This window comes from Meleagris gallopavo, chromosome 1 (genome assembly GCF_000146605.3).
Source record: "Meleagris gallopavo isolate NT-WF06-2002-E0010 breed Aviagen turkey brand Nicholas breeding stock chromosome 1, Turkey_5.1, whole genome shotgun sequence".
NCBI lineage: Eukaryota > Metazoa > Chordata > Aves > Galliformes > Phasianidae > Meleagris > Meleagris gallopavo.
In genome coordinates, this window is record NC_015011.2 from 170,122,206 (window position 1) to 170,148,396 (window position 26,191).

The 26,191-nt window shown below is 38.1% G+C and overlaps 1 protein-coding gene across 1 annotated transcript; it reads right to left on the reverse strand.

Moving 5' to 3' along the window:
* Positions 1 to 4,159: 4,159 nt before the first annotated feature.
* Positions 4,160 to 22,469, reverse strand: LOC104917580 (sister chromatid cohesion protein PDS5 homolog B-like). Its single transcript, XM_019612201.2, has 7 exons — positions 22,324 to 22,469; positions 19,637 to 19,840; positions 15,088 to 15,174; positions 14,903 to 15,000; positions 13,718 to 13,844; positions 6,278 to 6,358; positions 4,160 to 4,444 (listed from the first exon to the last, which is right to left on the reverse strand). The coding sequence occupies exons 1-7, from the start codon at positions 22,429 to 22,431 to the stop codon at positions 4,175 to 4,177; spliced, it is 975 nt and encodes a 324-aa protein (XP_019467746.1). The 5' UTR covers positions 22,432 to 22,469; the 3' UTR covers positions 4,160 to 4,174.
* Between the last annotated feature and the right edge of the window lie 3,722 nt (positions 22,470 to 26,191).

The following is a 26,191-nucleotide window of genomic DNA, read 5'->3' on the forward strand; positions in this document are numbered from 1 at the left end:
CCACGAGGGCACACTGCTGGCTCATGGCCAACCTGTCGTCCACCAGGACGCCCAGGTCCCTCTCTGCAGAGCTCCTCTCCAGCAGCTCATCCCCCAGCCTGTATTGGTGCATGCAATTATTCCTTCCTAGGTGTAAGACCCTACACTTGCTTGTGTTGAACCTCATCCGGTTTCTTACTGCCCAGCTCTCCAGCCTGTCCAGGTCTCGCTGAATGGCAGCACAGCCTTCAGGCGTGTCAGCCAATCCTCCCAACTTCGTATCATCAGCAAACTTGCTGAGGGTGGCCACTATCCCCTCATCAAGGTCATTGATGAAGATGTTGAACAAGACCGGACCCAGCACAGACCCCTGGGGGACACCACTGGTTACAGGTCTCCAGCCAGACTCTGCACCAATGATGACCCTCTGCGCTCTGCCAGTCAGCCAGTTCTCAACCCACCTCACTGTCCACTCGTCTATCCCACACTTCCTCAGCTTTGTTATAAGGATGTCATGGGAGACAGTATCAAATGCCTTTAAAAATTACCCCTGTCATGGAACAAGATTCCTCAGTAACCACAGGTCTTCTGAACTTAATCAACAGTCTCCCTGATGCATCTCAAACAGAAAGGAGGGAAAGGATGGACAAAGTAGCGCATATTCCTTTTTAAGCCCTCAATACCAAGCAGCAAAATAAGCATGTCATCAGAACAAAGACACATTCTTTCTAAAATTTAAGTTCTGAACAGCATTACTATTCTTCCAAGGACTTGTCTTCTCTTCAAATCACAATACCAGCTAAACAAGAGTAAAACCAGGACAACTCAATTTCCCACTTTGTTGTCAAATGATATCCCAAAAGTTTGAAGATTCTTTTTCCCCTAAGTTGCCAGTAATCAAGTACTACAGAATCTGTCTTAGCAAAGCCCACATAACATCATTCTTTCCTTATACAGATGACCAGTTACTATTCCCAATTCATCTTAAAAGCCTATGCTCTACTGAGCTGACCTCCATTGCTCTCCAGGCTTCATGTGACAATGCCAGCATATTTAAAAAAAGCAACATTTAGCATCTCTACAAAACCAGTTCTTTATCGCTCTTTGCAGATAAAAAATTTTTAGACAAGTCAAAGTAACTTACAAAGAACAGTTCTTTGATAAGAAATGACAGGAATTGCAAAGACAAACAAAAATACCTCAGTTCTTTTCAAACAATGTTTCACTGAAATGGTCCAAAATACTGGCTGTGGTTTAAATTCATGCAGAGCTCATCAAGGTTTGTATCTGAAAATATTTTTTACAGCATCTCATTGACTGGAACACTTGGCATGTAGCTCAGATGAAGCATACAATACAAGATGAAGTCTACTCCACAAGGCCAAAATGTTTTCTAGCTCACCATTTTAGAAGTCAATTATAAAGCAAATGCACACTTTCTAAACAGAGAGCAATTACCCAATTTTTCTTTGAAAGGAACTTCTCACATTCCCCATTTCTATTTGTTCAACACCTGAAAATGAGATCATCCTGACTTCTTCACTCCTCAAAAATTGACACTGCAAGTGTTGAGACAATCACAGCTTTCTTTCCATCTCTTCCACTTTAGGAGTACTACAAAACCTCTAGCATAAGAGATGCAACGTGACATCTTGGAAAACAGTAACTGTCACATTACATCATCAGCATTTGAGAATCACCCCTATTATTTAACTTCTATTATCACATCTGTATATCCAAAAGCAGTAGCAGACAACCTCAGTGAACAAAAATTAGATGTTTCTGCAAAACTATGACCTAAACACACTCCCCTCCTGCTTCTATTTAAATACCTAGTAGAGTCTCCAGCATGCAAAGCTCACGTGGCTGAGCTCCTAAACAACAAACTATGCACAAAATTCAGAAAAGCCAAAACCATCTAGACAAGCTCGTAATAACATGCAAAGCTCATTGAATTTGCACTACTACATTTAATTGGCCTTTATCCAAAAAGCACAACTCCCTGCTCCTATTAGGAGAAGTCCCCCATTAGGGACTGCCAAGCATATTTCTCTCCTTTACCACCCATTTGATCCAAGGCTTCATTAAGCTAACAGAGATACTGTTCAAATCAGCACAACATTCGCTGTCTTCCACCATAAGGCTCTCGAGTTTCTACTGCAATCGTACTCTTCTCAATGTACTGATACACACTTTATTTGGACCTGAATCCAAATTGCTTGACACTAGCTGCCACTGTTTAGTATAAAGCCACAGCTGTTGTTGGAGCACAAAGTACTTACATTGTCTCTTGCAAGATTGCAGAAAGAACTTGTGCTAATCTCAGACAAGCTGACTGTAGTTCATTAATAGGTCAGAACATTCATCTTCAAAGTGCTCTTTTAACCACAGGAAGGCCTCTCAACTCACTTAAAACAGGATTATACTACACCATATAAAAGTTTTATGAGTTTGGATTTTTATTTATTTTTACTATAAAAGATGGACCAAATTAGATTTGACAGCCAATAGGACAAACCAAACATATAACTTTATCCTTGTAATCTGAAGACACTCAGTGCAATAAAACCACTCACACAGTAGCATTACCGTGCACTGGAGAGAATCACCAAGGGCTCCCGAGATTAACAAGAGATCAAGGAATAAGAACAGTAACAATGTAGCTATTAAAATTTACATCTATTGGAAACATTTTAGCACTTGTAACATGGAGTGCTAAAAGCGCCAGCCTCCTTACCAGTAGGGCTTCAGGCTGTAAGGAAAAGCTGGAGTAAGACTGAGGAGAGAGGAAGCAACAAAATACATGTTTATACCTAAGAAGAATATCCTAAACAAAGAGCAGGAATGCAGATATGAAGAAATGTCCTTTTAAAGGGAGATGAAGAAATCAAGGAAAGGCTGAGAACCAAAATCATCCAGCTGATTTTGGAAGAAACAAACAGGGAAAGCTCCTGGAGAAATTAAAAAAAGTATGGCTACTAAACCTACTTATTCAAATGGTAAAATGGGATATAAACAAGCAGCATAAGTTGAAATAAAGGAATACGTGAGTCAATGTAAAGTGTGGCACATTAGGAGCACAAAGAGGATTCAAGAAGCTAGTTTTAAATGGACCTAAAATGGAAAGATGACTGCAATTACAGCCATGAAACACACACACACACACACACACACACACACAGCACTTAAGATGAAATCTTATGAATAACAGCTTCAGTTGCACAAACTGTGTTTTTACTGGAACTAGAACAATAATTGTTCTCCATCCCTAGGAACAGGCTGAAAAAAATCTGCTTTAAAGGCAGATGGCAAGAAGTAAACTGAGGCCTACTTTTTTTTCCAGAAATATGAATTAAACAGGAAAGATACAACCATTACAAATATTTCACACAGCGTAGTGTGCCTGACAAGATTAATGAAAAAATTGTAGATGTGATCAAGTTGTCATCTAATAAATGAACTGCCTATAGGATCTTCTAGATCTTCTAAATCTAGACCTCATCTTTAATAATTAAAATACATCCAAACTTAAAAAGTTGCCCACCACACAGCAGCCTTTAAGTTTAGTAAGGAATTAGTTTCAAAGTTCGTAACACTAAAGCTAACCAAATTCCCCCGCTCTTGCACAGAAACCTGGTGGAACAACAAAATGAATAAGAAAAAAACAAAAGGAGCATCAGCTGCTATACTGACTTTCTCCAAGTGATAAAGATGCACTGAGGTGGCACATAGTCAAGAAGAAAGACATGAAACCAAACAAACACAGACAGTGCAAACAAGTTTGGTTTTTTTTTTTTTTTTTTTCAAATAGAGCTTGACTAAATCAGAGGTTCATTCACTGTAGCAATGAATGCAAGACTTATTTCTGTTTCCACCTGTGAAAGACCTCCTGTTTGATGGAAATTGTCACTGCATCAGTTCCCATTAGCATGGGGTCCAACCTATCCCTGACAGACTTCGCTATGCAGAACAGATGTAGATTCCCTGCACAGCTAGTAGTGCAAAATGCTTTCATCATATTGAAGTCCTTTACAATAAACATTACAGTAACCAAGGAACACAACAGACCAAATTCTCAACTAATTCACAAATTACTATTTTAACATGAAGCTGTTGCTTGAATGATACAAACACGCACACCTGTATTTTATGTTGATACACTGAAGCTAAACTACTCTCAAGTGCTTTGAGAGTTTTAAGCAATGCAGAGACGTGTTTTACATCTAAAAACAGGCAAAAAAAAAGACCATGTCAGTACAAAAGTTGTAATAATAGTGAAAAGCACACACGTTTCAAAAAGATTGGAAGTATGAGAAATGCTTACCTTAAGTTTGAATTCAAGCTGGGGTAGAACAGAAAGCAAGAGATGACTGTCTATATTGTATAACTCCAGAATCAAGTCAAACACATGCTCTGACAGGTCACTAATTGATGTTTTCCCAAGCATCAGAACCTGATTGAAGAACTAGGAAGTAAAACAGAGTGTACATCAATAACAACAGTGTGTATATATGTGTATACACACACACACACACACACACACACACACAATTTTTCTAAATCTCAAGCCTGTCCACTGCTAAATCTATACTGTAGTTTTACAGTTTAAAGGGGGGTTGGGGGGGTGACACAAGAGTGCAGCAGAGAACAAATCAAGACTTTACACCACAACATTATAGAAGATCTTGTAAATATATAATCTTGATATATAATCTTGGTTTATGTTCAAAATTACACGTAAAGGAAAAAGCACAAGCAGTAATGTTTGCTTTACTACAGGAAGGCTACGAATAATTTCAGAAAGCTTGCAGCTGAACATCAGAAAAACATTCCTATGCAATCTCCTCTGAAACAGTAAGTTTGACAAGTGGGTTTGGAGTGAGAGTTTACACTGAAGATACTTTTTAAATCTTAGAACATAATCCCCAAGTACCACAGGTGTTAAAAGAAAGCAACAAAAAGCATTCAAAATTTTTCACTGTTTTCAAGCTCCTGAGGTTTTGGATAGCTTCCATAAGACTTACTAGATCTTTAACTACTTAAAAAAAACATTATTTCTTTTCCGATTGTGCAACTTAATTCAAAGAATATTCATGTATGACCTCTTCTTCCTGTCTTCACTCTCCATGCACAATGCCTACTGATGTTCTTTGCTGTTGTTTTTCTTTGTTGTTTTGTTTTTACTACATTGAACTTGGCTATATTCTTCAACCCACTAATCACTTGTCCTCCTTACTACCTATTCTTAGATTCTGTTTCCTCCTCTTTTCCTGAGAGGGAGACACTGAAGTTCTGCTGTCTTAACTTCTAATAGCTTCTAAATAGTCTTATCTCTTCTCCAAATCAAAGCCACCACCACCAAAACAAACAAGCAAACAAAACAAAGAAGAAAAAAAAATATTCATGCTTTGCTGCAAAAACAGTAAGAACATATAAGCACATTTGCTGGTAAAGAGTCCAGAACACAAGTTCCAGGGAACTTGAGGGAATGGGATTGTTTAGTCCGGAGAAGAGGAGACCCAAGGGATGCTTTATCACTCCACAACTCCCTAAAAGGAGGTTGTAGTGAGGCGTGGGTTTGGTCTCTTCTCCCAGGTAACAGCAGTAGGAGAAGAGATAATAGCCTTTAGTTAGGCTTAGATTGGATATTAGGAAAAACTTCTCAGAAAGAATGGCAATGCACTGTAACAGGCTGCCAAGGGAGGTGATTGTACCTGGAGGTATTCAAGAAACAAGGCATGTTGGGGATGGGCAGATGGCTGGACCAGAGGATCTCAGTCTCGTCCAGACATAACGATTCTATGACTCTACTGCGTCTTCTGATCAGGTTAAGAATTAAAAGCAAGGTCCCTTAAGACAGCAGAAAGTGAACTATTCACTCCATTTTAGAAAACAAAACTGGTAAGGACTTACTAGTTTCTATATGGTAAAGAAATAGAGTCAAAGGGAGAGTGTTTCAATAATATAACAACTATCTCAAAGAACAATTATGAGCTTTTGAAGTTACACTGTTTTTCACACAGAGGGTGGTGACGCACTGGAACAGGTTGCCCAAGGAGGTTGTGGATGCCCCATCCCTGGAGGCATTCAAGGCCAGGTTGGATGTGGCTCTGGGCAGCCTGGTCTGGTGGTTGGTGACCCTGCACATAGCAGGGGATTGAAACTAGGTGATCTTTGTGGTTCTTTTCAACCCAGGCCATTCTATGACTCTGTGACTTTTGGAATTCATTCTTTTCATAACACAGCTTACTACTGGAAAATCTATTTATTTCCATATTTGTTTGCAGTCTTCACTTACATTAGTGATGTATGGTTCAATTGCTTGTGCTGTCCTCTTAAGCAAAGCCTTTGCCAAATCATAGGCTTGTTTGTTTAAATTCTGAAAAATAAAACAAAAATTTTAAGTACATGAATTAGACTTAAAAAATAAACAGAAAAGTTTAGATTTACCATACATCAATGAATGTATTAAAGAAACAGCATCTTTTTAACACTCTCAGTTATAAAGATTATACAGTCAAACCAAAACAAGTCCAAATAAAGCATAGAAAACGTCTCATAAATCAGAGCTTACTTTTCAGTTGTTCCTTCTAAGACTGAATGCTCAACAATGTCAGTTCCCGCATTTTACTGTTGCTATCTATCAGCTTTGCCAAAAATGAGAAAAGCAATACGAAGTAACTTCAAGGCATTTACAGGCAACACTGATGCAAGACTCTTCACAAGAATGTAATATAAAGCAGAATCCTGCCCTTGAATCAAGTAGCCACCTATCGATTATGATCACAGTCTCTCTAAAGCACCTCCCAGAGAGGCTTGGTATTTTAGCCTGAGACAGGAAAAAAACATTCAACTTTTACCCTTGAGTGTAAAGATGACAAGCTAACAAAAATTTAACAAACTAATAAACAGAAACAAAAGCTCACACTATTCCTCCTCCTCCATTCCTTTAATTAAGCTATTGCTCTGCCATCATTTCCTTCCTGCCCCACCACACACCGTGCACATTTGCTGAGTCCGTTCTCCAATTTTTATATCACAGTTATTTTCAAAACATTTTCAGAACAAAAGGCAACCCAACTCTTGTGTCACCTACTGCAAACTTCACTGATGCACTGCAGTACTCGATACCAAAATTATATATAAATGCTTAATAGTTACAAGTCTCTGTAAAAATACAATCCTTTCAATTTTGATATTTTTGCAAAATAAAAAAAAATCATGATGGTTTATTCACTAGAAAACAGTTTAAAAGGGTAATTTTGTTACAGAGCTCATCTATAAGGAAGTAAACTTTATTTTAGCATAATGAACAGCAAACAAGATGCACTGCCACACTCAGACATGTGCAGGTAATGTGTATGTGCAGTTCTGTGTAGCTATCTAAATGAAAAAGATTTTACAAAGAGATTGAGAGTATTAGGCCTGTAATTCAAAAAGCTGTACGGAAATGCAGGCTTCCAGACAGTAGTGGGAAGAGATTAACATTTCCTGTTAAAATAAAACAGCAGAAGCTTTGATTTGCCTCCTGACAGCTAAGGTGAGTGACTGAAGTCAGAAGACAAGGAAGATCATGTCTGAAGCATTTACTTCACTCAGATCCAATAGGGAAAGATGAACAAAATTGCCACTACTAGAAAGGTACTAGAATTCTTACAAAAAATGCTAACAAAAAGGAATCACCAAAGCCAGCCTGCAGCGAATCCCACCTTCTTGTGAATATCGGTGAGAAATAAAACCCACACTACTTCCTCGCTTTTGAGAAACAGATCAGCTACAGGAAGACTGAAACATTGCTGTCACATCACACCAGGAACAGAAGAGATATGACATTAAAGCTATGCTGTAACAGAAGCAGTTCAGCAATCAAGTGCTCTATGTTACTAATATTTCTAGGATTCTATAAAGTGACTTACCATTGGTGGTGGTATTTTCAGGTATATCAGTTATAAGGCAACCAAAGGAAAGCCAAAGCTTATTGTTAAAATTACTGCAGTTTAAGTCTCTTCTTTGAGACATGTTGAAAATATCCTAAGATGATCAGGACTCTCAGCAAAAAGAAGCAAATGGTTCTGACACTGGCCTCAAAATGAGATATCTCAGAGGTTGTCAAACATTGAAAATGAAAGGCTTCGTTTCAGTCTTTTTTATTCGCAATTTAAAATTTTGAGTCCTTCTCTTCCTGAAGAAAAATAATCATTCTTAGTTTTTATCCTTGCAATATTTCCCCATCTCTTACATGAAAAGGGGACATAAGAGTCAACACCAGCAGTCTTTTTACAAAATTTATCACTATTCCGAATGCCAGCAGAGGAGGTTCTAATATGAAAAAAATAAGAAAGTACTCCTGCCTGTAGTATCTGCTTTTTATTATTTTATCAGAATTGTGACTCTTCAGGAAATAAAACGCATACACAGCCACAATAAGAACTGTATACCACTGGCAGTTACTGTTCCAATCCTTCTTGACTGCCACAGTTCACCACACCAAAGCCAAGACAGCAGTTTTCACCTGGGCAAGAGTGAACACCTGAGCAGGATCTCATCTACATGCAAAAGAGGTTGAACTGCAGACTTAGCACAGCAAAGTTCCATGAGGCAGATCTGTTTTGATTTATATACTAATGACATTTTCCGCTTGTATCTTTCACACAGCAGCTGATATTAAGGAAGCTGCCATTTGCCCAACTACTAATAACCAAAATTCTAAAAATTTAATAGAAGTTCGTGCAAGCAGCCTTAGGAAAGGAAGTCTAAAAGAACAGAGATCTTTCATAACTAAGCCATTAAATATCAGACAAAAGGACTCCCAGTATGATAATGTTTGCTGGGATAAGGCCTAGAAGTAGCAGTTTCCAACCCTGAGTAAATTACTCACATCACACTCCATTCTATCTAAAAAAATAAATAAATAAAGCTGCAAACGGTCAAAGGAAAGTTCTTTGCTGAAGAACTATCTTTTTCCTCCACGCCTCATGAACTTTATTCTGCTGATAGGCAGAGTCCTCGAATGTCCAAAAGCTGTATTTTTTTTTTAAATAAATGACAAAATGGGATGAGCTTCAACAAGGCCAAGTGCTGGGTCCTGCACTTTGGCCACAATAACCCCATGCAGTACTACAGGCTTGGGGATGAGTGACTGGATGACTTGGAAGACGAAAGGGACCTGGGGGTGTTGGTTGATGCCCGGCTGAACACGAGCTGACAGTGTGCCCAGGTGGCCAAGAGGGCCAACGGCATCCTGGCCTGCATTAGAAATGGTGTGGCCAGCAGGAGCAGGGAGGTGATCATCCCCCTGTACTCAGCACTGGTGAGGCCACACCTTGAGTACTGTGTTCAGTTTTGGGCCCCTCACTACAAAAAAGACATTGAGGCCAGAGAAGGGCAACGAAACTGGTGAGGGGTCTGGAGCACAAGTCTTATGAGGAGCAGCTGAGGGAGCTGGGATTGTTTAGTCTGGAGAAGAGGAGGCTCAGGGGAGACCTCATTGCACTCTAGATCTTCCAGAAGGGAGGTTGTGGTGAGGAGGGGTTTGGCCTCTTCTCCCAGGCAACAAACAAGATGCAAGGAAATGGCCAGAAGCTGTACCAGAGGAGGTTTAGGTTAGACATGAGGAAGAACTTTTTCTCTCAGAGTGGTCAGGCACTGGAATGGCTGCCCAGGGAGGTGGAGGAGTCACCGTCCCTGGCAGTGTTCAAGAGGCGTCTGGATGAGGAGCTGCAAGATATGGCTTAGAGGTTTGTGGTAGCAATGGTGATGGGAGAACAGTTGGACCAGATGATCTTGCAGGTCATTTCCAACCTTGCGATTCTATGATTCTATAAAATTGTCTTAAAAGCACAGGAAAAAGTGTTCTCCTCCCTTTTACAGCTTCAGGATATAAGCAAAACCAGCATTGCCCCAGTTGAAATCAAAACATGAGCAAACCAGGCCAAAACAAAATTGGTTAGAAGATGTTCAAGAAGCCCATCTTGTTAACTAATTTAATAGCCATAATTAATAGCCATAAAGGTACTTCAATCTTCTCATGAGGGTTCTCAACAAAGGAGAAATACCATAAGGTAAAATCTGACTTAAATTCCTTCTTTTCCTTATCTAAACTCTCATATGGCATCAATATCTTCCACAAGTGTAAAACTCAAGTTTTGTCACGCCATTTTTTATACCTGTTCTTCACCAGAATGTCTGACTAACTTGTGCCACAGACAAAAGAAGACAGCAGGCTCTCTCACAGCATGGCAGGGACATTTCTGTGGTTATACAGGCCAGGCTCTCCAGGACAGTTTGCCAAAAACCAGTCACGTAGATACGATGGGTTTGACAGTGGCAGAAATACAGGCCTACTGAATTTTTTTCCCAGTCACTTTTTCCAGTTGTCTCATCAAGTCCAATTTAATGCAGCTCAAAGCAATTAAGAATGAAAATAATTTGTACTCATATTTTAAAGCAAATGCAGGCCACTCATCTTTTTCTTCAAAAAGGAAGTGCAGCTGGCTTCAATCTAATCCTTACTTTTTTATAACATCTAAATTTTATTCCTAGAGTTAAGGCCATATATCTAGAGCAAATATTCCTAAAGAAATACATTTTTTTCAAGTATTTTTTCTTTTAATTTGAAAAGGGTATTCAATTTTATTTCTGCTAACCAAGGACACAGCAGGGGAAGTTGTATCCAAGAGCACTCTGCAAAGCAAATTTAAATGGATCCTCTAGTTCTTCTGAGGGAGAAGGAGGAGACAGGTTTTTAAGGGTGGCTGACAATACAGAAAAAGCAGCTGAGGTGTTGCCAAGATAGATAGTACTAATTATTAAGCAAGTTTCTAATAGAGACAGTTAGGAATTTAATTGTCAATATCACTTTTCTGAGAAGATAAGCACATTAATCATGTCAGATGTGCAGTGTGGGATTCCCTGTAGCACTCCTGAGGCTGAAAATGGAACACTGTTAAACACTCCAGGAAATGAAGTACAATTTGCCTGCTAACACTGCACAAACACAGAATTGTTTACAGGTGCTAATATAAAGGCTTTATAATCTGAAAAGGGCAATTAAAAAACTATTAATTTGTCTTGCATTTTTATATTGACTACTTCTCCCTTGGTTCCAATATTTTCTGGGTTTAGTTCACTATTTACTTCATTGCCTCTTAATGTAATCCTATCAAAAGAATTTCAATGGAATTTGTAGAAAGAAAGAAGAGCCAAACGAGAAAAAGAAGATGGTTAAATAGCAAAGAAATTCAGAGCTGGGCAATGGTCCAACAAATTGTGTCGTTTTATTATCTGATATTTGCTCAAGTCAGATGGAACATCTGAGACTACTTCAGTGATTACTAATTATGGCGGGGAGACATTTGATAACACGTCCCATTCTCAATATGTGCTCCTCTGCCTGAATTTTGCAGTCATCCTGCTAGCACCACTGTTTATTACCTGCTACACAGAACTACAGCTTGCATTCAGCACTTCTCTTAGGAAAAATAAAGTACTGATCTTGATTATTAAGTATCAGTAAGTGAAGTAACCTTTAGTAAATTAGTAATTTAATTACTATAACTCTTAAAAACATTCAGGTAATCTTAGAATCAAAACCCAGCCACTGAACCTTAGCATCCCGGGTTCATAACTACAGAAACTGTGTGAACTTTCTCTTCCCAAAAGACACAGAAGGCTCCTTTGATAAAATACATAGATCAAGCTCCTTAAGTTTTCAACTTAGTGCTACCCAGTGGAACTGCTTATAAACCTGAAGTCATACTACCAATACCATTATTTTTCCACAGTACAATCACTCAATTCACTCCACAGTCCCTCACCTGTACAACCATCCTGCTGGCTGTGTTGAAAATACACAGTTTGCCCATGTCATTTGCCATTAACATAGTTGTCTTATACCCAACAATCCCTCATCTAATCATTTTCAAATCTGAGGTAGTAACAACTCTATGCTTCACTCACTCCATGAAAAATACACTTTTGGTTCCCAGGGAATCCGACCAGACAAGAATTTACTATTTACCATTACACCAACACTTCCCATTGTGTCATTTTTGGTGGGCAATCTGGTTTTTGAACTTCCCCCACCCTATAACCCATAGAGCCCAAAAGATAAATCAGTCAAAACTCTTGACTTTGGGAGGCCCGAAACCTAATCCCTCTGATGTTTCATTAGTGGAAAGATTCTCACAATGAATTCATTACACACTTGCACCTAACCACATCCTGTAGCCACTACACAAACTCTAAAATTTTACATTATTATACACAGAAATAGAGATGAAACAAAAATACAAGAAACTTCTTTCCATTAACATGAAAAAGGTTAAAAAACCTAAAGTTTAAAGTAATCAGGACACGGACTAGAGTTACGAAACTGCTTCAGTTAAAAAGCAACCCATGAACAAGTAACCAATCCAAGCAGCCAAAGTTTTAATCAGAGGTAAGAGAAAATACAGAACTCCAATTACCTTTCCTATTAAAACATTCCCAGTCAATAACTTTAAATCCACTTTGAAACAAAACTGTTTCAATGCTGGAGCCAAACTAACAGCATACAAATTACTCAAAAATCAGTTTAATAAGCTTGAATCCTAAGGACAGTGCAGTAAAATCATTTCAACACACATCACACCATGAAACAAATAGCAAATGTTTAACAACTGAAACAATGCAAATTGAAATACTTTGCACACTCCTGCTTTTGTTTCTTGTACTCCAAGGTTTTATTTTGTGAATCTAGGTTTTAGCCACACAGTTTTCATTCCTGGCACAAAAGTACTCCCTAGAAGACACAGCTAAAAAACTTCTCCAGTTGAAACAAAACCCAAGACTATGCTAAATAGTTACTCTTTCCTTGTCAACAGAAAAATAAATCGCATGCTGCACGAAACATTGAGCATCTTACAAAAAGTTTATTCAGATTCTCCAGATTCATCAACATTCCTCAGTTCACATCCACTCAATTCACTCAACTCTAACGCTTTTTAGAAGTAACAATTAGGAAAAATGAGTATCTTTACTGAACTCACTTTTCAGGAAAAAAAAAATAAGCTGTCAGGTGACACTATTCCAAAAATTATCTCAAATCCTGCTAAGTACACAATTCCTACATAATTTCCCAGAAGTTCTCAGAATCTCACAAGTCTTCTTGACTGTAACCCAACAGATTTCAGTAAGACCTGGCTAGTTTTCAGAATAAAATGTCTCTTAAAGGTCTACAGATAATTGCTTCTCACAGTTCACTGTACAATTTATTTTTAATCATTTTTTATTTGAAAACCAACCACCACTACTCATTAAGGTAAGACAGCCACTGTTTCTGAACACAATTATTTCTATGACTGTGTCAAAAACATGCAATATGCTTCTAACGACCCCCCTGCTCAGGACAGCACAATGTTTTGAATGGCTGATACAGCATTACACTAATCAAAAGCTTTCCCAAGGACACATGTACCTTCCATATAAATGTCTGGCAGCACTGGCCATGTATCATAAACTATGCATAAATTCATATGACATTAAAGCTTTAGAATGACTTTAACTGCTATTACTTTGGCTTATGCCATATGAATCAAAGCAATAAAGTGATACTAAACTTTATAGTTATTAAAATTGGCTAACAAAAAATTATATCGAATAACAGGAACATACTTGCTAAAGCTATTCTATCAGCAAAAATCTAAATATCTGAATATAAGACAAATCTTAAGAACGATTACAAAACAGTAACTCTTACCTTATGTGCTGGCACTAGATTAACTAACACTGTATCCAAAAGTTCCTGTGACACAGTATCTCCTTCACAAATGATAGAGCTCATTAGATCAACCATGTGCATGTGTACTTTTTGGTTATGTCCATTGCTGAAATCAAAAACAAGAATTCTCAGTGTACTATCCACATAAAGGACAAAGTTTTAATCAGAATATTCTCCAAGACAATACCAAAAGAAAACAACCCATGGAATATCAATAATAATTATCAAATCACAAGTTTTCTTAGAAGTCAAACTACTGAAGTTTCTGGAGCGCATATTGCACTTTTCATTCTCAAATCTCATGCCCTTGATGTTTACAACTATACTAGAAAGGACTGTATCAGTCCCTACCACAAGACAGAATACTAAGAAGTTTTTCTCCTCAACATTGTTAAGTTCACACCTGGTGTCCAGTGCTGAGACATAGATATGTTGGAGCCAGGCCAACAACGGGCCAGAAACATGACTTCAGACTGGAACAGCTCTCATAAATGAAGCAGTTGAGAGAGATGTGTTTGTTTTGTGTTTTTTTTTTTTAGCCTCCAGCAGCAAGGGCTCAGGAAGAACTTGTTATATTTAAATATCTGATTTAGGAAGTAAAGATGACAAAACCAGACTCATCTCAGTAATGCCCAGTGACAGGACAAAAAGCAATGGGAACAAGTTGAATGCTATTTAAACATATGATATTTTATTAGTTTCCCGGTAGTGTGAATGAACACTATTAACAGCTTGCACCAAGAGGCCACAGACCCTCCATCTTTGAGGACAAGCTGTGCTAGTTGACCCTGCTGAGCAGGGAGGGGTGGACTAGATAGATTGATTTCCAATCGTTCCTTCCGTTGTCCACTATCCTCTGTGCCACATTTTTACAGTAAGAATCCTCCAGTTCTCTTAGAACTGTATATTGTATCACTCAACTTCAGCTTCAAGAAAAAAGTAAAATAAATGCAGTAAGAGAAAACGAATAGAATGAAGAAAAGAATTTGCTGCGTATCTTGTTTAATTAAAGCATATGGAACTGACAGCTACTTCTAGTTAAACTGAATTGAAGGGGGCTACAAAAATTAAGCTTGTGAATGCTTAAAGCCTAACAACAGGTTGAACATCTAAGTTGGAAACAACTTGTCAATCATACAATAATATAACTGTGACAATACTTACTTTATTACTGAAAACAGTGTCCTGTACAGTTGTGTGAAAATCTCATTGCTGTCTTCTAACTCAAAACATATGTTATAAGACTTCACCCAAGCAATGTTCTAAGTTGAAAAGGGAAAAAAATAAAGCAGTTATAAGATTGAGTTTAAAAATAGCATTTAAATTTTATATTAAGTTATCAAGCTTACCTCAAGTAAATAAAAATATCGATTGAACTGGGGGCTTTTTGTATCTTCTAAACCCTTAAGTTGCCTTGTTATGAACATAAATATATCCTGAAAAGAAAAGAAGTTACATTTAATCACATGAAATGAAACTTTTAGAACTATAATAGACTATCTTTTGAAATTACTAATACTATTCTTCACAAAAAAAATATATAGTAACGACAGAGACACTATTTTACTGTCCTTAAAGAATGAGATCTACAAAACATCTCAAGGATTAATCTTAAAATGCTTCAAACTTTTTGTAAAAAGAATTGAGGAAGTTTTATTTTTCTGAGGAAGCAAAAGGTTTTTCTTTTCAAACTAAAAACAGACAAGTTGATAAGTAAAGCTGCAGTTGGCTGATATGGCACAGAAGTCAGCGTTATTCACAAGGACAATGAATTTTAAATTTTTACCTTATGCTGCAATGGGTTTGAACAGGAGAGAAGAGGAAATAAAGTAGTAGCCAACTGGAGCTTTCCTAAGAGTACTATGATACATTTATATACAGCATTTGTGCATTTTACCATCACAGTGCTACTGACAGACCACATCTCTCGTAAAAGACTGGCAAAAACAACAAAGTTTCTCCTGCTTTCTGTATCTATTTTCAGCACAGAAAACGTCAAAAAAAATCTCTCAAAATAAATCCAGGGAGGTCGTAAGGAACAAGTAATCAATTACGAACAAAAATGGAAACAGAGGAAGGTGTCCTTTTAAACGACTTTTTTATATTTGAATAAGGAATACCTAGAAATTCCTATTTTAAATCAAAAGACTGAGAAGTACACATCATCATCCAGCAACAGTGTTCACAGCCCCAAGCGTATTCCTAATAATTTGGATACAACTTAATTATAAAGTGTATGAAGTTGCCATTATAAATACATGAAAGCCTTACAGTTAACCATTGAAAGTTTCCTTAGAAGAAAGGAATTGTGATCTATTAGCAATTTTCACACTAAGTTGCATAAATACACAAGGAAAGCTCACGAGCCTCTCCCACATGCTGTCCACTTAAGATTAGAAAGCTTTTCTGTTGTGTTTCCAAATGACCATTCCACCTTGCCCCCCAACCAAGAACGATGAGATAGAGAGGAGATGAGAATATAGTTCCATCTTTTTAAGCCTCCAAGCACAAAATCCAGCCTTAATAAATAACCCAAGCATTTACTGCTCTAGGTAATAAACAGGAATTAGAATACACATCACCACCACTCGGTAAAAATAAATAAATAAACAAACAAATAAATAAAATTTTAAAAGTACAGCAAGAACATGGCTCAAAGATGCAGCTTTGTGGAATTCAAGAAGACTGTAGCTTTGATGTGTTAACTAGGGATGATCAGAGAACTTGCCATTTGGTTCACGCTTCAGATCAGTTACAGAGCACACATCACATTCCCTGGTTGAAATTAAACCAGAATACGCAGTTCAAAGAGTACACCTTGTGGACTCCTACCACTAAAAAGCATTCAGTCCATAGACAAAGACCAGTCTGCAGAACTCCCCCCCTCAAAGGCAGTGCCTGAAGCACTACTATGCCAGTAGCCCATGGGCAATGAGCTCCATTATCTAAAGAACTGACAGGCCAGAAGGCACTGAGAAGTCTGGCAGCCACACAAACTGAATCTCAGGGAAGGTAAGGATTCAACTAAACAAGAAAAGGAGTATCTAGGAGAATGCCAAATATAAGAACTACTTCATTTTAGAGATCATGCTTTATCTTTATGTATAATGATTCTTTTTTTTTTTTTTTTAAAGCATTACTTGTAAAAGTTGTGTTAATTTAACAAAGAATCTGCATTTTTAATCCTGCAGCTCAGTATGCAGCGTTCAGTAAATGTAACTCAGACTGTAATGAGGTCAAAACTAGTTTTCCTGGTTTTGTTTGCACTGTATATGAATATATATACCAATAAATACTGTGCGATAAGTCTAACTGAACGCTTCACAAATAATAAATGTGTAGTATGAAAAACTAACAAATCTATTTCTTTCTTCCCCCTCAATTCCTGCTTTAAAAGGCAAACTAAATTGAAATGTATCTGCCAATTTTAAGAACCCGGTGTTACATGACCCAAAGCTTTTCCTTTTCCTGAGCACAGAGTACAGTGTTTGAACACACATTTGTGCACACAAAGCACAGGATAAATCAACTTAGGCTGCAGCTAAGAAATCACAACACTTCCACAAATTTGTCACTACTCCTCCACATCATAAAGCAAAGCACACATTACAACCCAAACTCCAAAACCACAAGCTTCAACTTCAGGAAGAGTATCAGATATTTTCTGTGGATTGTTGTCTTGATACAAATTAACCATACAAAGGCTTCAGTGTGCATCAGAGCCATAGCCTGCAAAACAGAATACATTCAGATGCTCGTCATTCTGCTGCTATATACACCCTCACCTATTTCCATTTTAGCTGTGTCAAGCATACCATCCATAAGCCTAAGCAGTTCCCTTTGACACAAACCAGTGATTAGAATACCTCCACCCCAGAAAATGAGAACTGAGCTCCAGGCTTTCCCCAGCCTTCACTTAGAAGTTTTCATATCCCAGAGGAGCAGTCCTACTCCAGTTCTGCTTTTACCCAGTTCATGGCATTTTCCGTCTCTATTGTTAAAGACCTTTCAACACTCATTGAGGCATTAAAGATTTATGCTGAGGATACACATAAGAGAGGGGAACCACAAATCCTGACCCCTTTTCTGTGGGGCTTACACATTGTGCAAATGAGATAAAGAGATGTATGAAGTCAGAATAAAAACTTCAGATTGATGTTTTCCCCTCTCCAAAATTAACCATTTCAGCACTTCCCTTTTTCCATCTTCAACTTGGATGCTATACTTACTAAAGAAGATTCTGAAAGCTGCACTATAGGCATGATGTTAAACACTAGATAAAAATAGTGCCAAGATATAACCCAAGAGGAAGTGTTCTTCCTCTTACCTCTTTGTCTTAAGGTGGAGGGAACTCTTCAACATATGTATCAGAGCTTGTCCTGCAACCACAAAAGCTGTGTTCAGCGGAAACTGGGGTTTGCAATAATCTACCTCAGCAGTCCCAGGCAAAGGTCTACCATTTATCCTGTCTTTATTTCTCAAAATGCATTTAGAAATCTGCATCAGGAGACTGAATTCTAAGATCTACACAGATTACAGAACTGAATGCTGACAGAGGAAGCTTATAGTCTACTCAGAGATCTAAGTACTAGTAGCATGATTACACTGTAAATAAAAGATCAGTAATGTAAACTTCCCAATAATAAAATGTAAATCATTGTAGTACTTGACAGACGAAATTCTGTATGGAGGGTTAGTATCATTTGTTAGCCAAACTCTGAAGGGAAAAAAAAAAAAGCCAACAAGCAAGCAAAGGAAAACACACTATTCAAAACTGAACTGAAAGTCTGGGAAACTTAACATCACACAAACAAAGTCCAGTAGAGAAAACTTGTTTGTCTGAAGCTGGAGATGATGTAATCAATAAAAGAGGTAACTTGAGTAAGTATGAGCAGAGACACAACAATTCAGAAAAATACAGCTTGTAAAAATCCCCAGGTTTCTCTCCAGCATGTCAGGTAAGAAAGCCTCAATTTCAACTGCAACTGTAGTGTTGACCTTGCTTAAGAAGCGCTTTCAACATAAGCACTAGATCAGAAACGGAGTGATTTCTCCCACTGTAACAGGCACACCTTTTACCCCAACTGTTCTTTTATCCTACTATGGAGGGGGAATGTGTCTGTACTACACTTGTAAGTCAGGGAGATAAAATATGATGGTTTTCAGCATTGTTTTCCCCTGCAATATTTTCTGTGTAAGTCATTTCAATAGTCTAGACTCAGACTGTAAGCGAAGTGGGATTGATTTTCTAAGCCAAAATGAAAATTAGACATCTATTAAAATAGGAGTTCAAAAACAACAAAAAAGCAACCTAAAATGAAAAGTCCTGAAACAAACAGGGCAGATCTGTATTGCCTTTTCAAAGTCGGCATTTCTCAATCAACCATCTCCATCTAGTGGGATCAGCAATGTTTGTAATTCCTGCATTTTCCAATTCACATCAGAAAGTTTCTCTTTAGACAGAAGTATTTTTGTTTCAATAGAGCTTGTATAGACAGAAATCCAGCAACCATCTCTTCGTAGTTGAACTGGAAACAACAGATCTGTTTTTCTGAGTGAAAGCATTAGTTATCTTGAAAGATATCACAATAAAAGCTATAGACAGGGGACAAATTCTAAAGTAACAGGCCAGTACTAATGAGTCCTGAAGACAGTTTGGTAAAACATCTATTTCCAATATAAATCCAAATCCCCGTGAGTTATTGAAAGCTGTACTATATATCACTTTATCCAATGAGCTTTTGACCTCACAGAATATCCTTATTCAAGAATCACGTGAAAGTCCTGGACAGCTCAGGCTGAACCAGAAATAAACAGAGCAAAAGAAGTTATAACCAAACATTAATTATTCAGTTGAAAAATTAGGCATGGGAAATAAAACAGATTAATTCTATTTACCTTTAGTTTGTCTGGTGAAGTGTAAGGAGCTTCAGGGGCATAAATTCTGAAAATATCAGCAAGGCAACAGGCTACCAGCAAACGTACGTCTTTATCAGGATGCTTGAGGAAAAAATCTGAAGCAAGATGTAAAGCAAGATTTAGGTACAGCTCCTTTTCTTCTTCAGAGTCCTGGTCCATATCCATGAAAGTTTTCACAACCATCTATAAAGAAAGTATAAAAAGACTTCAGTACACACGATGACAAAATGCACAACATCTATCAGAAGCAATGCAGCAGTAAGTGTTTGAATAACACTAGTAAATCCAGTGCCTTATTTTTCAGGGTATAAGATGTGTTAGTCAAATTCTCTGCCAACTGTCCTAACAGACAGCCTCAGAGGTGACAAAAGTCCAGCAGCAGGCTTTTGCATATACTTTGAGCAAATACATCACCAAATCTACCAGAAATCAAAAGATTCAGAAGGAGGCACTGAACAATTTGGAGAACAGCAAATCTTTATTCAAACTGTGCATTTCTCCCTTAAGTATTTAAGTTTCCAATGTATTTTTCCCCTTTACTCTTTTTCAGTTTCCTTTTTTTTTCTCCTCCTCCTATCTTCAACACCCTCAGATAATATAAGTAATTTTACAATCAGCAAAGGAAAACGATGTTCACCTCTATGGAAAGTAATTAAATTTATATATTTAACAAGGTAACAAATGAATACTCAAGTGTCACAAGTGTTCCTGCAACAAGCACAGATTTTGTCACTCTAGAAATGAACCTTCCATTTCTCTTCCCTGACAAGATGAAATTCCACATTGATAAAAAAAATTAGTCAGCTTTTCTCCAGAGCAAATCTGTCATAGCACTTAAGGAAAACAAAGTAAAACCAGACCGTTTTCTTAGCATGCTTTTCTAGTTTCTGGCAAAGCAATGAGTTACAGAATTCCTGAGCCTGAAATTGCACCCAGACCACCTTCATCAACACTCCTGGAGCTTCCACATGTGGTCCACATTTCTTCACCCACTCAATTTTTCTGGCTCCTACATCCTCCTACAGTAACAGGCTTCATCATTTTATTTCAAATAATTTATGGAAAAGTATGTTATTAGATTGCTGGTCTAAAATACATGAGTCATGACACGATCCCTTAGCTCTTGCATAGTAAGAAAAACTTTCCACACAATATTAACCATTTCCAAAAACATTTATCACCTTTGCCTTTTCAGTCCCTATCTCTGAGCATTTGTTTTCCCATTTTGCTCTCTGAACTCACTATAACTTGGAGGACAGGTTGATCAGCAATGCATACAACTTGCCAAGTTATGCTAATACATGAATTCGTTCTGCATATTTTATTCTCAGACTGCACAATAATTTGTGTTTAGGTAAATGGATTGTCTTCACTTAACAAATAGCAAATTACCTGCTTGGAATTACAAAATCTACAGAGGAAGCTTCTTCCCCCGTACTTATGTGAATTCAGCAGAGAGGGAAATGAGAAGGTTAACAGTCTTTATCTGTAAACTTGTTTTCCTTAGCTCCTGCAACTATGTTTATAATGTATGTGTACACCCTTGTGGTGTTTTCAATAGCCTGGATCATCCAAATCAGTAAAAGGAGGACACGTGGTTCACTCTGCATAACCATGAATGCAAAGCCAGCGTGAGCAGCTGGACAAGAAACATGACATCCTGTAACATACACTTATTCTGCAAAATGACAATTCAGGGACTAGAAATACATGCCAGCAAATGAAGATATAAGAGAAAAAATATCAGTAAGAACTGTAAGCATTTTTAAGAACTAAAAAAGAAATGTCAGCACTATCATCATTATCTATGATTAACTCCCAGCAGGAGAAATTATGAACTTGTATGCTATTAAACCTAGAATAAACTACAATACCCATCAATTAAATTCCCAAGGAACAGAAAGGTTAATGGTGGAGGAAGGAGGAAGGAATCCTTGTGCTTTGGGGTTTCTAATTGTTTTGTTCATTTACTAGTAATACCAGGCAACTTTCAAGTACATTTTAGAAAAATTCCAAATTAAGCTTTTCCAAATCATAGAAGGTGTAAGGTACTTCTCCCAGACCTGTTTCCTCCTGTTTATCAGGGCAAGCCCAAGTGATGGGCTTCCCCTCTGCATTACACTAATAAGTCTGCCATCCTGTCAAAGTACATGGGTAGATAAAGAACAGGAGCAACATCATTATCCACCAAGTATTTCCATTTTTTCTATAGCGTTAGGCCAAAGAAACTGGTCAATAAAAATCAGGAAACTTAGTATACATTTACACTAATAATCAAAGACTTCATTATTCTCATATTAACCTCTATAAAGTGGGTTTTATAATCAAACTTGCAAGGAGCACAAATGCATTATGGAATTTATTCTGATGTATCCACGTTCTTTCCAAAATTAAGACCCACCCCCTTTCACATTTTCCAGTATTTTCATCTCTAAAAGCACTGACTTACTATACAAGGTGAAATAAAATTTAACTATTTGAAATTAATTATCTTTTAAAAAAAAAAAAAAAAAACTCTTTCAAATATATTTGGACCAGTTAGTGCAGGAAAGCAATCAACAGAAGGCACAATAGCCAACAGGTCGTCCTTCCAAGCATAGAAAAAGTTTTACCCAAAAGAAAACATAAATAAACATCATAGAATCACTGGTAGTGTTTTTACTAACCTTTAGCCTTCTCACCATCTCTTCTTTAGATATTTTATCGGAGATTTCTTTGACTCCTGGAGGATACGTGATTTTCCCATCATTGGCTCTCGTCTTTGAATGAGCCATGATTTCACAATTTTAAAACTGTGAGGGAAAAAGAAAAAAGAGTCGGTATTAATTATCTACTTCATGCTTACCTTTTCTGTCCTGCTTTTAAAAGCAACTGTGTAGATGTGAGGGTCAAAATCCCATTAAAACGTTACAGAAAAAGACTATATAAGCAAATAGAAAATTGACAAAATAGACTTTTTCTTCAGCTTGTGGCTGGCAGCAATGGTTTTGACATTCAAGTAGACTGCCCTAGAGTACAATAAAACTTCCAAGACGTACACAACTGAAAAGTCCAAATCCTTCGTTCCTGAATGTATTTGATCATCACACTTAGAGATGCAACCAAGTAGCTTGTTTGAACTGTTACAGTCAGCGTAGATCTTACATTCTCTGAATATAGACATCCAGAGTGAACTTTGTTTTCTAAATAATGTAATCACAGAATCAGAGAATCACTCAGGTTGGAAGAGACCTTAAAGGTCATCAAGTCCAACCACAACCTAACCATACTACCCTAACTCTAACAACCCTCTGCTAACTCATGTCCCTGAGCACCACATCCAAACGGTTTTTAAACACATCCAGGGATGGTGACTCAACCACCTCCCTGGGCAGCCTATTCCAGTGCTTAACCACCCTTTCTGTAAAGAAGTGTTTCCTGATATCCAACATAAACTTGCCCTGGTGCAACTTGAGGCCACCTCCCCTCATCCTGTCACCAGTGAGAAATAGAGCACAATTTCCCCAGAAGTCTAAAGAGCAATGCTTCAGAAGTGTTATGCATCACCAATTTTAATCTGCAGATATTGCATTTTCAGAAAGTTTTACCACTCTGAAGAGAGTGATAGCAATCTAGATAAGCAATCTATAAAGGGAATGCAGTAGGCACAGGAACAGAGCAAGCTCATTGGAAGCCTTTCCTCTATGCCATAAACCCAAGTTTTTAAACAAATAAGTGCAAATAAGCAACAATATCTTATTCCTAAATTCCTGTTTTAAAAACAACTCAGCTATTCAGTCCCTTAATTTGTGCTTCAATCACTTTAGTCACCTAATCCATCCTGAACTATGCAAACTTCTATCGCAGTAGAGAAAGAAGATGCACATTACTCTTCTACTTCAAGACTGAAAGCTTTATTTACATAAAGCAATTAATAAAATCAGACAACAGTGAATAAAACTAAATGACACGTGTTGGGATAATTATTTTATTTATTTATTTATTAAAGATCATGCAAACACAGCCAAGAATGCAAAAATAAAAATAAAGGAAACTTTTCTCTACCATTACCTTGCCCCCATCCCACTTTATTAGTCTGAAATGCTTCCTCCCAGTGTTTGCCTTCCTGAACACCAAGTGAGGCATTTTTTTTCCTACTAACCTCATATTTAAAACATAGAACTCCTCAGAACTATAACAGAACTGACCAGAATTCGCAAGGAGAGACAGTACAGTAGCAGGTTCCATAAGAGGACAGCATAACTTGCCACTGTTGAGACTTACACACCTAAATCAATCTTATCCTACAAAGAAAAAAAACTGGAACATGAAATAAACTCACCCTCCCATGCCCCAAATATCCCAACCCACTCTGTACCGTTGGTTCACATTTCAAGATGACAATGTAAGTTACAGGTTTTTGCTTATCCTTCACTAAGCTTTCATCAAACTACTTTCTGTAAGGAATGCACACAGTACAGCTTTTATTTTAGGAAATGGGGAAAATGAATCAAATGAACACAACCAGACATTTCACCAGAAAGTTAAAAGCTTTTAAGAAATATCTGAGACATTAAGCCTGAAAAAGAAAGCCCTGAATGATGCAATTATCCACTTTTCTTTACTGAAAGAAAGAGATCATTTAAGGCCAAAGCTAAGAGCTGACAACTGCAACTTATTTCAAAATTTTCAGTTCAAACATCAAGGTTTTTATTTGGCTATAATAAGCAGGAACAAAGACAAGTGTATTTCAGTAAAAAAGGTCATCAACAAACCATCACGAGATTTATTTACTTTTTCATCCTTCACCTGCACATCTCTGGATGAAGCTGCTGAGCTCACTTCCCACATCATCCATTATGTAAGCCACGTACCAGTGTCACCTCACCTCCCCACATACAAACTGAAGGCACTTGACAGGCATGATATGCAGTGCAATTCAGTAGCTACGCAGCAGCTAATGCTGTTTGTCTTCTCTTTGTACAGACATCTGCAGGGCAGTTGAAACGACTTCTACTTACACTTGTAGTAAAAGCAGACAGTGAGAAAGTTGGGGGATGAACAAAACTCAGTTAAGTAACTTTTTCTAATACTCCCAGGAAAATGTGACACCCCTCCAATTCCTAGTATATTTTTTAGTATACTGTCAAGACAGTAAGTCTAGAACTCCTCAAAAACACAGAGCTATGACCAAGTTCACTCTTCTTGCTGTTTGATGTAGATCCCCCATTACAGCTTCCAGATGGGATGCTATACATGATGCAAACATTTATCTTAATAGTTCACCATAGCAGACAGGAGCCTTGCTGTCTTCACTCTAAGAATACTCTGACAGCATTCAGTGCATTCCTGGACCAGACAGACTCACCAACTCCAAAAAAAAAAAGCCTAATTGGTTTTGAAAAGCATGTGACATGCATCAGAGCCCATTCAAAGGAAGGAACAGGAATTAAGGGAACTGGGGATCAAAACTTCCCCATTCCAGTGTCAGACAGCTGTCAGATCAGATCAACTCGGTTAAAATTTGATTAGAATATGGTGACATAGCCCCATTTACAGCACTAAGAAATAATTTAAGACAAACTTGTACATTACGGTCAAAGTTGAACTGGCTGACATGTTTTACTGACACACAAAACAAGCTTCTGGCAACCAAGCTCCAACATGGAACATCTGCATTTACACGGCAAGGTTTTGGTAGAAGAGAACTGCAGAAGTGGCCTCTGTGAGATGAGATGGTTGCCCCCATGTTGGCCAGAGCCAGCTCCAAATGGGACCCATCGGCCAGGGCCACACCAAGCACTCGCTCTGATAGCTTCACTGTGAGAGTGCATTTAAGAAAGGATAAAAACCACCACGCAGCTGCTGCTGTGAGAGAGGAGTAAGGGATGGGGAAACCAGGAAGACAGAAGCAGCCCTACAGCCCCCAAGGTCAGTGCAGAGGGGGACAAGAGGTGCTCCGGGTGCAGAGCAGCAGCTTCCTGAAGCCCACGTAAGGCCCATGTCCCCTGCAGCCCATGGGCACCACACAGTGCATCTCCATGTGCAGAGGGCAGAAGCAGGACCCAGGCCACAGATGCAGCCCACAGGGGACCCATGTTGATGGGTTTGTTCCTGGCAGGGATTGTCTGCATGCCATGAAAAGCTCAGAAAGAACTGTCATCAACGGGGAAAGAGCCGTGTTGGAGCAACTGAAAAAGGAGAGGAAGGAGCATCAAAGATGAAGTATTATGAATAGACCACAACCATATTCCCATCTGCCTCGTGCCACTGGATGGGCAGGTGTACAAAGGATGAGGAAGAGTCAGGAACAAAGGAGTGAAGTTGAGACCGTAAGGAGGAGGAGTGGGGGAGGAAAGTGACATAGTTATGTCTGTGTTTCTCATCATCCTGCTCTATTTATAATTGGTAATCAATTAGCCTCCCCTTGGTTAAGTCTGATTTGCCTATGACAGTAATTAGTCAGTGATCTCTCTGTTTTTATCTCAACCGATGAGTTTTCCATTCTTACTCTAACCCCCTGTTTTGCTTAGGAAGGGGAGTGAGAGCAGCATG

What these genes read in the sequence shown, in the direction of transcription:
- LOC104917580 (XM_019612201.2), bottom strand. Translation starts at nt 22,431, where the DNA reads ATGGCTCATTCAAAGACGAGAGCCAATGATGGGAAAATCACGTATCCT. An exon ending in ATCTAGTGCCAGCACATAAG is followed by an intron (nt 6,359 to 13,717) that starts GTAAGAGTTACT and finishes TTTATTTTTCAG; the next exon opens with AATTTAAACAAACAAGCCTA. An exon ending in TTGAACCATACATCACTAAT is followed by an intron (nt 4,445 to 6,277) that starts GTAAGTGAAGAC and finishes TTTACTTCCTAG; the next exon opens with TTCTTCAATCAGGTTCTGAT.